The sequence below is a fragment of the Protobothrops mucrosquamatus genome, unplaced genomic scaffold, assembly GCF_001527695.2.
Source record: "Protobothrops mucrosquamatus isolate PMUCROS unplaced genomic scaffold, P.Mucros_1.0 scaffold4447, whole genome shotgun sequence".
NCBI lineage: Eukaryota > Metazoa > Chordata > Lepidosauria > Squamata > Viperidae > Protobothrops > Protobothrops mucrosquamatus.
This window is the reverse complement of record NW_015390357.1, coordinates 21,506-35,625: the sequence shown is the minus strand read 5'-3', so window position 1 is coordinate 35,625 and position 14,120 is coordinate 21,506. Positions and strand designations below refer to the sequence as shown.

The 14,120-nt window shown below is 45.3% G+C and overlaps 1 protein-coding gene across 1 annotated transcript in view; it reads right to left on the bottom strand.

Moving 5' to 3' along the window:
- Positions 1–8,391, bottom strand: part of SLC31A2 (solute carrier family 31 member 2) — a 10,759-nt gene extending 2,368 nt beyond the window's left edge. Inside the window, exons 1-3 of the mRNA XM_015828387.2 lie at positions 8,357–8,391; positions 4,597–4,733; positions 919–1,102 (exon numbers count right to left, since the gene is read on the bottom strand). Coding sequence (XP_015683873.2) covers positions 919–1,102; positions 4,597–4,733; positions 8,357–8,391 — 356 coding nt within the window. The remainder of the gene's footprint in view (positions 1–918; positions 1,103–4,596; positions 4,734–8,356) is intronic.
- Positions 8,392–14,120: the final 5,729 nt, after the last annotated feature.

Genomic DNA, 14,120 nt, shown 5'->3' with positions numbered 1-14,120 from the left:
CCTCCTCCTCCTCCTCCTCCTCCTCCTCCTCCTCCTCCTCCACAAAGCCCACTCCCTTCTAGCACTGATGATGTTACCTAGCTGGTAATAAAATGTCTGCAAGAAAACCACAAAGCTCAGAGAGCATCAAGGATCACACAGTTCTCCTCCTCCTCCTCCTCCTCCTCCTCCTCCTCCCCCAGCAAACCCCATTCACCTCTAGCACTGAGGATGTTGCCTACTTTGGCAATAAAACGTCTGCAACGAAACCACCAAGCTCAGAGAGCACCAAGGGCCCCTTTAAACAGAGCCTCTGCAAATAGCAACACTCAGCTGATCTTGTAAAAAATAAAACAAAACAAATGAACAGAGAGCTTGCTTACTGCATGAAAGATTTTTGGGAAATCTGAGACTTAAACTGAACGTTGAAAGAGCCACCCCTGACAGGGGAGAAGTGGAAATATTCCCCCAGCTCTGGCTTGCTAAAACGAAAGGCAACCAGTATCGACATGTCTTCTATATAATTGGGAGCCAAACCTCAATTGCATCAAATTTCATCTTATTCATCTTTTATATGATTCTTATCTGGCCCGAATAGCTTTTTTTCCCCCTTTCGAATGATGGAATGTTTGACTCAGCCAGACACCCACAGCGAGAGAACGTTTATCTATTCCCCTTTGAAGAAGAAAGAAAAAAAAAACATATGGTAAAAACTGGGCAGCTGGCTGAAAAAGTTTTTCGTTTTGAGAACGTGAACGATGTAAACAGGGTGGCGGTTTGGCAGGTTTGTGGGTTAGCGCAATCCCAGCTCTTCCCGGCCTTCAAACAAAGCTGCCCTTTGTGCAATGGGCATTGCGGCTTCCCCAATTATGCGCCAGATGTAATTGGAAGAGAAACAATAACACACAAACACAAAGGCACACAGCGCGCTTTCCTTACTTCTTTAGAGAGCTGGCGGCGGGCCCCACATCTGAGTTCACGGAGACCCCTTCTCTCAAGTTCTCCTGACTGATGCTGGGGGCCACGGCCGTCTGGGAATGCTGGATCAGTTTCGCCTTGCCAACCTTGATGCCTTCGTATATCACGGTGAGTAGCGTGATCAAGAAAACGGAGAGCACCATCCCTGTTAAAAACACAGCAGAAACACAGGTAAGGGCTAATAAAGGAGAATAGAATACAGAACACAGACTAGCAGAGTTGGAAGGGACCTCGGAGGTCTTCTAGTCCAACCCCCTTGCTCAGGCAGGAAACCCCACACTATTTCAGACAAATGACTGTCCAGTCTCTTCTTAAAAACCTCCAGTGATGGAGCACCCACAACTTATGGAGCGAAGCCATTCCACTGATTAATTGTTCTCGCTGTTAGGGAAATGTCTCCTTAATTCTAGGTCCGTTGCTTCTCCTGCCTTCAGGTGCTTTGGAGGATAGCTTGACTCCCTCTTCTTTGTGGCCACCCCTGAGATATTGGAACCATGGAGAATACTTGTAGCTCAAGATTGGAAGGAAGAGTCCTTGGTGCTCTCTGAGCTTGGTGGTTTTCTTGCAGTCCTCCTCCTCCTCCTCCTCCTCCCATAAACCCCATTCCTTACTAGCACTGATGATGTTACCTAGTTGGGTCATGAAACGTCTGCAAGAAAGCCACCAAGCTCAGAGAGCACCAAGGACCCCACAGTCTTCCTCCTCCTCCTCTTCCTCCTCCCACTGATGATGTTCCCTAGTTGGGTCATGAAACGTCTGCAAGAAAGCCACCAAGCTCAGAGAGCACCAAGGACCCCACAGTCTTCCTCCTCCTCCTCCTCCTCTTCCTCCTCCCACTGATGATGTTCCCTAGTTGGGTCATGAAACGTCTGCAAGAAAGCCACCCAGCTCAGAGAGCACCAAGGAGCCATCCCCGATAAGGGCTGTTGGGTGGAAGAAAGGGAAGTAGGTTACCATCTCAGCGGGCTCTAATCGACTTCATATATTGTTAAGACCGGGGAGGGGGAAAATAGATCCCCTCCCCCATTTTAGACAAAAATGTTGTTGTTTTGACCGTTCGACTCTTGGCGAACTTTACAGCCAAGTGTTCTCCACACTTCCATGTCAAGCAGAACTTCCTCCAGTTGTTGGCTGGTTCGTCTTTGTATCAGTTTTGATGTCACCAAGCCAGATGTTGTCTTCGCTTGTCTTGTCTTCTTGTTCCACCAACCGTTCCTAACATCATGTCTACGGAGGTTCTCCGTCCTCCAGGTCATGGTTGTCCCAAAGGTGCTTTTTCAGGAGGCAACTGGACTTTCTTGTTTCTCTTTGAAGACGTTTCTCTTCTCGTCCAAGAAGCTTCTTCAGCTCTGACTGGATTGGTGGGGAATGGAAGGACTTATATTCCTCAAAGAAAAAGAAGAAAGTCCAGTTGCCTCCTGAAAAAGCACCTTTGGCTTTGCTAGCATCATGGACGTCTTCAATGAACTTGCACGCATGACCTGGCCAAAGTAAATCAGAGGTAGCTGTGTGATTTGAGTTTCTAATGATAGGTCTGGGTTTACACAATTCAACACCTGGTTGTTCCGGCTACCCAGGGTGCGCACAATAATTTATGCCGGCAACACAATTCAAAGGCGTCAATTCTTAGACCAAAATACTAGAGGTGCCACTGGGTGAACTTAAGAGACAAGCTTGCAAGACGCAAGGAGACCTATCCCGAGCGAAGGGGGCACAGCCCCAGCTAGCTAACATGGGCACTGGGAGTTATAGTTCAGCAAAATCCAGCAGGCTTTTGACGCTTGGCTCTTCGGCAGGCCCATCTGTGTGCAGCAAAGACGTGAGTATGACAAAACAGCCACCTTCAGCTTTTGTTTGCTTGGGAGCGAAGGGTACAATTAAGGCAGGGAATTGAGTTTCTTCCCAGGGTTAAACAACTTGGCTTCACTCCCCGGATTTTCTCCTTCTCTTCTGACTCCTGGGGGGGGGGGGGGAAACAAAAGTGCTTTTCACCACCTTCTTCCTGCTGAGAAATGCTGCCTTGTCAGGCCAGACTTGAGTAATGAAATCGTTGTCTCCGTTCATCTTGATGCCTTAATCAAGAGCCACGGTTCTTCCTCGTTTCTTGATCAACCAGCCTCACCAGATCGGATCTTGCCAAAGCCAACAAGATCAGGGATGGGACCGTCCTATTTACCAAAGCTCGCCTTCTTTATTTTGGAACCGGTCTGCCAGGACTCCTGAGCAGAAATTGATCGAGGCCCCTTACGCCGATCCGAGGTTCTAGACTTCTAGACAAGAGAACCCGCAAGATCAGGATGGGAAGCTGGTCTGGCTGCACGCGCGCACGCGCATCAGCTGCCAGCAGCGTCTTGATTTCCCAAGAGCTGGATTTAAGTTGCACGATCAGGTTAGGAAAGAAAAGTTAGAGATAAAGGCTTCTGCTAGGCTTTTCATTTGGAAAGCCCCCCCCCCCCTCCCCGCATGCCAAGGAGAAATAAAATGGAGACGGGGGTGGTTAGTGAGCATTCTAGAGCATTAGAAAATGGTGGCAAATGTCTGGAGCTCGGGTGTAGGATGAGGGCTCATGCCCCGAGCTTGTGGATTGGTTTCCGAACGTTTTCGTCAACAGGCTAGGTAACATCTTCAGTGGCATCTCTCCAATTTGCTTCCGTGACGGTGCAGACCTAGCTGGTACGCTTGGCAAATCATAACAGGATAGCAGAGTTGGAAGGGACCTTGTAGATCTTCTAGTCTAACCCCCCCTAATCAAGCAGGAGACCCTATACCAATTCAGACAAGTAAATGGCTGTCCAGTCTCTTTTTAAAAGCCACCAGTGATGGAGCACCCACAACCTCCGAAGGCAAGCTGTTCCACTGGTTAATTGTTCTCACTGTCGGGAAAATTCTCCTTAGTTCTAGGTTGCTTCTCTCCTTGATTGGTTTCCATCCATTGTTCTCTGTCTGGCCTTCAGGTGCTTTGGAGAATATGTTGACCCCCCTATTCTTCGTGGCAGCCCTTCAAATATTGAAACACTGCTATCACATTGCCCCTAGTTCTTCCTTTCACTGGACTAGACCTACCCAATTCCTGCATGTCGTGTTTGTTTCTGGTTTGCCCTGTGGCTTATTTGATAACCTAGCTATAGTTGTGAAAGTGGGACCTTAAAAAAGCAAGAGCCGAAGAAAATTCTTGGATGAGAAGCGAAACATCTTCAAAAGAAAATAAGAAAATCCAGTTCCTCCTGTAAAAAAAACACCGTTGGGATAACATCGCCGGCGTACTTAAGCAAATCCTTGCACTATAAACATGGCTGTTCTCCTTCCGTGTTGCATTTGCAACACTTAAGACTCTTCAAAAAAAAAAACCACAACCCTCTTAGAATTCCGCAGAGAACAGTTGAATTGTGTTCAAAGCAGTTGCTATGAATCTTGTAGCTAGCCTGGGTCCTTCAAGTTCATTTTTTTTGAGGGGTTCTGGGAAAACACTCTCAAGTCGAGTGTTTGAAGGAAATCTGAGATGTCAGTAGGGCAATTATCCCTAACTGCCCTTCCCCCGTGGCTAAAGCTCAGATTTCGTACAATCAGTCTAGCTTGAAAGACCTTTTTTTTTTTTGGTTGGGCAGCTCCTGTTTTCCTTAGATAAGTTCGTTTGCTCACCTCCGGCGCTGTGGACATCCCAGAAGTCAAACAGGAGAATCACTTTGTCTGAGAAAAAGAAATGCATCTGTAGGGAAAGTGGAGGCGAAAGAAAACACAACAAAATGTTAATATCTGCACGTCTTTGGTGGCTAGACCTTAGTTAATTCCAATTGACTTGCTGCTGTTAGATCTGGACTGTAAAACCCCAGCTGTCCACTAGATGGCAGCAAAGGTATCCAGAAAACGTTCTTTGAGGCCATCTAGTGGTGCTCCACGTTGTTTCAGCCTGAATCTGATAACTAACCATTCAAGGGACGTAGAGACCTTGTAGGTCTCCAATCCAACTCCTGACCCAAGGCAACAGTCCTTACACTTTTGTGGACAAATGGAGGTCCAATCTTTCCTGGAAAACCTCCTGTGATGGAACACCCACAACTTCTTGAGGCAACCCGTTCCACTGGTTAATCGTTCCCACTATCAGGAAGTTCTTCCTTGGCCGCAGGTTGTATGCTGAGCTTCCATCCATTGCTTCTTGTCCAACCCTTGGATTACAGATTACAGATTACAGTAAATCAATGGCTTGTTCCCAGTGGCAGCCCTTCAAGTATTGGAAGACAGCTATCATGTCCTCCCCCCCCAAAAAAATTCTTCTCTTCATTAGGCTAACGCTAACTAAACATAGCCCGACTTGTCCACCACTCCTGTTGTCTAGCTGTGACGTTTCCCATAATTTCATTTTACCTTTGCACTTCTTTGAGATAAGTGGACCCATTTCCAAACAAAACTCTGGGCTATAGGTGAGAGAGAGGGGGGGAGGAGAGGGAAAGAGGGAGAGGAAGAGGGAGAGAGAGAGAGATAGGAAGATAGATAGGAAGATAGATAGAGATAAGGATAGGGAGAGAAACAGAGAGAGAGGGGGGAGGGAGAGTAGATAGATAGATAGATAGATAGATAGATAGATAGATAGATAGATAGATAGATAGATAGATAGATAGATAGATAGATAGATAGATAGATAGATAGATAGATAGATGATAGATAGATGATAGATAGATAGATGATAGATAGATGATAGATGATAGATAGATAGATGATAGATAGATGATAGATAGATAAATAGATAGATGATAGATAGATAGATAGATAGATAGATAGATAGATAGATAGATAGATAGATTGATAGATTGATAGATTGATAGATAGATAGATAGATAGATAGATAGATAGATAGGGATGGATGGATGGATGGATGGATGGATGGATAGGGGGACAGAGAGAGAGAGATGGAGGGAGGGAGGGCGAGAGAGAGACAGGCAGGCAGGCTCATTGGACTTCATATACAGTAATTAAAAAAAGATTCGTAGTGGAGGCAAATTTACAATTTGTTTTTTTTTGGGGGGGGGAGGAATACAGTCTGAACAGGATAAAACCAGATGGAATGGAACGGCTAATAGGCAACTGGAGGCAGATTACCGTCCCTGTTTAATCTCTCGCCATGCTGGTTAGTATGAAACAATAGGCTGACTCTGTATGTGGTAATTATTCATCATGTGAGCTTTTTCTATGTGTGGGTAACCCATGATTATCTGTCATCTTACTCTTCCTAACTAAGGCCTCCGCTTTTCCTTCCCATCAGGCTTTTAAAAGCCGTTTGCAAATACAGCTGGTCTTTCTGCAAAGCATTTAAAACTTCCCGGAATCTGGAGTCCTCAGTTTGTACCTTTTTGACTGGAGCCAAATTCCACCCTCCCTCAGAAAAGGCGATTACAAATTGTTGTCGTGAATCACAACAAACAATAAGAAAACCAACCAGTCACTGGGGACAGAGGTGGGACCAAAGTTAGGGTAGAGGCAACGTTGGCGTCTCATCCGAAAGGATTCCCACAACAATTCTTCCCGCTTTTCCTTTCCCACTCGCAAAATCTCCATGTTTGCAGCTTGATCCTTTTGGAAGGGAACTCACAACAGTGCAATATTGCTAGGGGGCTGGACTAGAAGACCTCCAAGGTCCCTTCCAGCTCTGTTCTGTTCTGTTCCGTTCTGTTCCGTTCTGTTCCATTCCATTCCATATTTTCTTTTCTATTCTATTCTATTCTATTCTATTCTATTCCATTCCATTCCATTCCATCTATTCCATTCCATTCCATTCCATTCTACTCTACTCTATTTTCTCCATTTCATATTCTATTCTATTCTATTCTATTCTATTCTATTCTATTCTATTCTATTCTATTCTACATTCCATTATTCCATTCCATTCTTCATTTCTCTATTCTATTCTATTCTATTCTATTCTATTCTATTCTATTCTATTCTATTCTATTCTATTCTATTCTATTCTAAAATGGGGCACAACTCATTTAAGAAATGTCTCATTTAGCAACGGAAATGTTGGGCTCTGTTGAGGTCATAACTGAGCCTCTCCATGCTCAGTTTTGTCTTGGCTGAGGCTCTTCCATGCCCTGATCTGAGAAAGCATTCGGAGGCCTCTTCTCCCAATCTTGGCACTCGTGCTTCTTGTTACCTGGAGTTTGCCAAGGTTTGGGCTGGTGTCTAGGCGGGACTGGATTTGCCTAGGTGTGGTAAGAGTGAACACAAGTGGAGGAGGGAAAAAAACAACACCCACACCGCCCAAAAACAACAACAGCAGACGGTTTCTCAATCTGCAAGGGAGATTTCTGTGGCAACTCTCAAATCAGCTGGCTCTTTGTATAACGACTCCAATGGAAACTGTGGGAGGAAGTTTAAGAATAGGGGTTCTCCCACACTCATGTAAATTCCAAAACTAGAAGGAAGGTAACACACACACACACAGAGAGAGAAACACACATACAGAAACAATCCCGCTTGGATACATTGTGTTTTTGAGGGGTCCTTGTTGCTCTCTGCTCTTGGTTGTTTTCTTGCAGAGGTTTTCATCACCCAACTAGGTAACATCATCAGCCACCCAACCAAAGAACCACCAAGACCACCACTCCCACATACTCTTAACTGGAATATAAATTGAGAGCGAATCCCACTTCCTATTAGCACTGGTGAAGATACCTAGTTGGGTCACGAAACGTCTGCAAGGAAACAACCCAGCTCAGAGAGCACCAAGGACCCCACTGTCCTCCTCCTTCTCATCCTCTCCACAAACCCCGCTCCCCTCTAGCACTGATGATGTTACCTAGTTGAGTCCTGAAATGTCTGCAAGGGAACAACCCAGCTCAGAGATCCCCAAGGACCCCACAAATCCAGACTCTCCCTTCTAGCACTGATGATGTTACCTAGTTGGGTCATGAAACGTCTGCAAGAAAACAACCCACCTCAGAGAGCACCAAGGACCCCCACAGTTCAATCCTGAGGCTACAGACATTCTCCTTTATAAATTGTGTTTTTACGCGACGTGAATTTATGAAAGCAGTTCTGGAGAAGCAAAATATAGACCTAGAAAACCCAGGTTGAGAGTCTAGAACCCAGTTGGTCAAGCAGATGTTTCCGGGAAGTTCTCCAACCAAATTAAAAAACCATCCCTGTCCCTGAATGTGATTTCTCCTGCCCTCCCCCCATCAAGGATAGACCTCCCACTCAAAATGGCTCTTCCACCACCTATTTTTGCTAATAGTCTCTTTTCAGCTTGCCCTGTTTTCTATTCCAGCATTCCCCAACCTTTCCAGCAGCTTTGTGGACCCCCAGCGGTGGGGGGAGAAAGGATAGCACACATACCCACTGCTCACACAAATGGAGGTTCGCACATTCGCTGCTCACGTAAGTGTAGCTGTGCGTGCACACTCACCTGCCACGTCCGCAGCCCGCTTCTGAACGGGCCATAGCCTGGGGGATTGGAGACCCCTGTTCTATTCCCTTTTGCACCTTTCCCCCCCGTCCCAGACCAAATAACACAACTGCACTTGGGACAGGGAGTTCCTGGCAGGACAGTCTCTAAGCCCTCAGAAAACCAAGCAAGCAGTGGGTTAGTGTTAGTCCTCAGTTTCCCCCTTCTGATGTCACAACTGAGCAAGGAAAGAGGAACACGGTGTGTAAATTGGCCTCCAGAAGTTTTTGCAATGTTTTTCTCCTACTCGAGAACCTTAGACGTGGGTGTCAGGTTCAAAAATATCAGCACTGGTTGACATTATGGGAGAACAGCTGTTTTAGCGATGGCTCAAAGCTTCAGGAATCTAGTAGCCGTTTTTTCCAACAGATCGGCTTTCGTCAAGACCAAGCTCTCCCAAATTTTGTCTTTTAATAAAGAAAGTTGGTTGGAAAAGACGCTACCAGATTCCGGATTTTTTTCCCCCCTAGTCTAATATCTGAACTCACTGAATCTTAACTCGAAGAAGTTGTGTAGGTTTCCATTTTTACCAGTCCCACAGTTGGTTGACCAAGCTATTTGTTTTAATCACATCTCAATTGCCTTTCTGGTTTATATTCCTTTTGGCCCTTTGGGTTACATTTTATATCTTGCTTTGTTAATGAAGTAGCTGCATAACAAACATTTTTTAAAAAAAATAACACAACTTAAAGTGATCAAGAAGAACTTTGAAACTGACCCAACCATCCTGGATGTATATCATCAACTCTTTTTGTAACAGGGTTGTGTTTTTTTATGACAAAGTAGCAGCTAAGCAAAACATTTATCTTAGCAAAGAACCCACAGATCAAAATAAAAGACAGGCACTGGACAGGGAGACTGAGAAAGGGTTTCAATCAATGGGCGAGTCCCTATTTTGCTACATAACTGGGAGAAGTTACACAAAGGGATCGACTGATTCATAGTCGATCCAGTCTCCCCCCCGGGTTTTTTTTTAAAATAGCAGAGATGACATTTCTGATCGTCAAGGTTTTTGATGGGGAAGCCACGGGTTTAATGTTATTGTGGATTGCCAGAAAGACGGAGCAGAAAAAGCCAAATTGAAAATAGACTTACCGGCATCATTGTGATGTCTTTTCTTTTTTTTTCCCTCCACTTCTTTTCGCTGCTTTTGTGTTTTTCCCCCTTTTTTTCCCCAGTAGAAAAAGCAGTGCACAAAGCCAAGGCGAGTCAACGCGATCCTTAAAAGTCTTTGGCTTGGTTTCTGTTCGCCCCAGCTCTGCAGGTTCCGCCTTTGGCGAGAGTCACCAATCTGGGGTTAATGAAAATAAAGCCAAGAGATATGCCTGCAACCGAGAGGCTTCTGCAAGCTAATTACGCGAGCGGGAGGCGCAAGGCATGCTGGGGACTGTAGTTCCTGCCTCTGGATTTCGCCCCGCCCCGACTAGATTTAATCTTAAACCAACAGCGCGTCCTTGCTGCGCGCTGGGCATGAGTAAATCTCCATCCATCTTGAATGGATCTTGAACCTGGGTCTCGTGGATCTTGAAACCCGAGCTACTGTCCCCACGGGCTGCAATGTCCCATGATCCGTGGCTTCCCAACCAGAATTGGGACTTGTAGTCCGTTAAGCAGCTTGCAGGGCAGATGCAGTCAAGATCCCTTCTCAAGTAAGCAGGGTGTGAGTTAACTTTCGGCCCGATTGGTGCCTTCTGGGGGGAAAAATAAATAAATACACGCGTGTTGGGAGATGCTTCTCTTTAGCAATGGACAGATCAAGAGTCATCGCATCAAATCAAAACGGAGCCCAACCTGCTGCAGAGATCTGCAGGATTTTTTTTTCTCCTTCTTTCCGGTGAAAAGTCTTCGTGGGATCTTCTTTTTGGCACTGGGTGCAAATGGCTAGACCTGGTTTTTAGACTCATAGGGCTGGGAAAAGAACCTCTCCAGAGTTCGAATGCCTGCCCAAGGCAGGAGTCCTCGTGGGTTGTCCGATTCCCAAAGGTGCTTTTTCAGGAGGCAACTGGACTTCCTTCTTTGAAGACGAGAGCTGAAGAAGCTTCTTGGAAGAGAAGCGAAACGCCTTCCAAGAAAAACAAGAGAGTCCAGGGGCCCGGTGGAAAAAAAAGCCTCTCCATAGACAGGGTTATCCAATCTTTTCTTTCACACATCCGGCGATGGGACCTCTACAGCTTTTGGATGCAACCTCTTTGATTCTTGAATCGTTCTCACTGTCAGGAAATTCCTCCTCCTTTCCGGATTGGCTCTTTCTCTGACAAGCTTCCACCCGTTGCTTCTTGTCCTGCCCTCTGGTGCTTTGGAGAAATAAGTCGAATATGACAGCCCCTCAAGTACCAGAAGACAGTTATCATATCAGCCCTAATCCTTCTCTTCTCTTCTCTTTTCTCTTCTCTTCTCTTCTCCTTCCTTCCATCTATCTTATCTGATCTGATCTGACCTGACCTGACCTTATCATCTTTCCTCCCTCCCTCTCTTTCTTCTTCTCTTCTCCTTCCTTCCCTCCTTCCCTCCTTCCCTCACTCCTTCCCTTTCTCTTCTCTTCCCTTTTTTCCCTTCTCTCTTCTCTTCTCTTCTCTTCTCTTCTCTTCTCTTCTCTACTCTTCTCCTTCCTTCCTTCCATCTTATCTTATTTTATCTGACCTGACCTGACCTTATCATCTTTCCTCCCTCCCTCTTTCTTCTTCTCTTCTCCTTCCTTCCCTCCTTCCCTCACTCCTTCCCTTTCTCTTCTCTTCCCTTTTTTCCCTTCTCTCTTCTCTTCTCTTCTCTTCTCCTTCCTTCTTTCCATCTTATCTTATCTTATCTGACCTGACCTGACCTTATCATCTTTCCTCCCTCCCTCTCTTTCTTCTACTCTTCTCCTTCCTTCCTTCCCTCACTCCTTCCCTCTCTCTTCTCTTCTCTTCTCTTCTCTTCTCTTCTCTTCTCTTCTCTCCTTCCTTCCACCTAATCTAATCTTATCTTATCTGACCTGACCTTATCATCTTTCCTCCCTCCCTCTCTTTCTTCTTCTCTTCTCCTTCCTTCCCTCACTCCTTCCCTCCCTCTTCTCTTCTCTTCTCTTCTCTTACACATGCCTTAACTTATTTTATTTTTAAATTTACTTTCCATCTAATCTGGTGTCTCCAGGCATTTTACTGGAGCTACAGATCCCCCTGCCCCAGCCTGCCTTGCAAACTGGATGTTTTCTTATGCAGACCTCCCTTAAGGAGAAGACCAAGCCTGTATGGAAGGGCTTTCCAAATACTTGCACTTGAAGTCTTTCCGTTGGATCTTTTGACAGATGTTTCCGCCCACAGCCTGGACTGTTGGTTTACATTTCCTGCCTTCCCTGCTTGCAGCTTTTGCTTTTGATTTCACAGAACTCTTTTCCACCACTGTCCAAACTTTGCGGGGTGGTCTTTCAAAGGGATCTGACTTTAGAAATGATCTATGAATTACCTTTATTGATGAAAAGTTATCATTATCTCATGCCTAGCATCAACAGAATAAACCGAATAACAGAGATAGATAGATAGATAGACAGACAGACAGACAGACAGACAGACAGACAGACAGACAGACAGACAGACAGACAGACAGACAGACAGACAGACAGACAGACAGATAACCTTTATTGCCATTTTTTTTTTACTGTGGGCACAATGGCAAGTTGGAAGGGACCTTGGAAATGTTTTACTCCAATCCCCTTGCTCAAGCAAGAGACCCTATGCCATTTCAGACAAATGGCTGTCCAATCTCTTCTGGAAAACCTCCAGTGATGGAGCATCCATAACTTCTGGAGGCAAGCCATTCCACTGGTTAATTGTTAATTGCACTCCATTTTCTATTTCTATTCTATTCTATTCTATTCTATTCTATTCTATTCTATTCTATTCTATTCTATTCCATTTTCCATTTCCATTTCCATTTCTATTTCTATTCAATTTTCCATTTCTATTCTATTCTATTCTATTTCTATTTACTATCTCATTCTATTCTATTCTATTCTATTCTTCTATTTCTATTTACTATCTCATTCTATTCTATTCTATTCTATTCTATTCTTCTATTTCTATTTACTATCTCATTCTATTCTATTCTATTCTATTCTATTCTATTCTATTCTATTCTATTCCATTTTTCATTTCTATTCTATTCTATTTTCCATCTCATTCTATTCTATTCTATTCTATTCTATTCTATTCTATTCTATTCTATTCTATTCTATTCTATTCTATTCCATTCCATTCCATTCCATTCTACAATCTGTCTATTCTATTCTATTCTACAATCTGTGTATTCTATTCTATTCTATTCTATTCTATTCTATTCTATTCTATTCTATTCTATTATTCTATTCTATTCTATTCTATTCCATTTTTCATTTCTATTCTATTCTATTTTCCATCTCATTCTATTCTATTCTATTCTATTCTATTCTATTCTATTCTATTCTCCCCCCCCCCCCCCCCCCGCTTTCCACCTCCATCTCCGCCCTTTAACGGCGCGGGCCATCCGCAGCGGATGCTGCACGGGGCGGGGGGAGCTCTCCGATTGGCTCTCCCGTCCGTGACGCGACCTCGGCACCACCGACTCTCCTGCCTCAGCATCACAATCCGGCCACGCCCTGCGTGGACCGCCTCCCCATCCACCCGCGGGGGTTGCAGTCAGCTGAGCTGCCAGCCCCGGCGCGCAAGGACTCATCTCCTCCTCCTCCTCCTTCTTCTCCTCCTGCGCGTTATCATTTCCAGCAAAGCGGAACAGGCGAAGCCGGGAAAGGAAGAAAGAGATAAAGAAAGAGAGAGAGAGAGAAAGGGGGGAAAAAGGAGGGGGCGTCCCGTGGCCCCCCCACCCAGCCCAGCCACCACCCCCCCACCCAAACNGACTATAGCATTTCTGGGGGGGGGGGGTTTTCAGGGGCCTGCCTGGGGATGGGGGTGGGGGGGCCTGGTTAAAGCTTCGGTTGCAAACCCCCCCCCCTCCTCTCCCTTCCAGACGTGCGAGCTGACGGTCCAAAGCTTTGGAAGCTTGCTATTGTTTTAAAGGCGCCCCTGCAGAAGATTTGCGCGGCGTTTTTAGTGCTTTTATTATTATTATTATTATTATCATTATTTTGCGCTGGGGAAAAAAATACCTGCCTGGATTTGACGTGGGGGTGGTGGAGAAGGATGGAAAGAGAAAGCGTAGGAGGAGGCTGGTAGGGAGAAAAGGAATGGACGAATGTGGCTGGGGAGGGAGAGACGTTGGGCTTGTAGCAGCCATTGACGGTACCAAAAAAAAGGGGGGGGGCGAGGGAGAGACAGCGGATTCGAGCAAATCCAGGCCTTTTTTTTTTTCTTTTTTTCCCCTTGCGAAGCTGAATCCTGCTGCTGTGGTTTTTTTTTCCCCTTGCAGGGGGAGAAAGAAGTGATGGGCTAGTAATATTTTGCTTTTTTTCCCCCCCAGCCTTGTCTGCCTTGTTTTTAAACGGGAGGGGAAGAGTAGCCAGCGGAGTAGAAGGATCCATCCCTTAGCTCGGTGAATTTCGAATGCAATGTGTATTTTATCCTTCAAGGATGAACAGGGGGGGGGTGTGTGTGAGAAATTTTGTAAGGGGGGCATCTCCGGATTTCTTCAGCTTTAGGAGACAAGGTGAATTGCTGGATGCTCAAATATATATATATTGCAGAACGAGCATGCAGGGCAAGATCACTTGGCTGCTGGTTTTTAAAAAAAGACCCCTGGGTTTTTATTTTTATTTTTA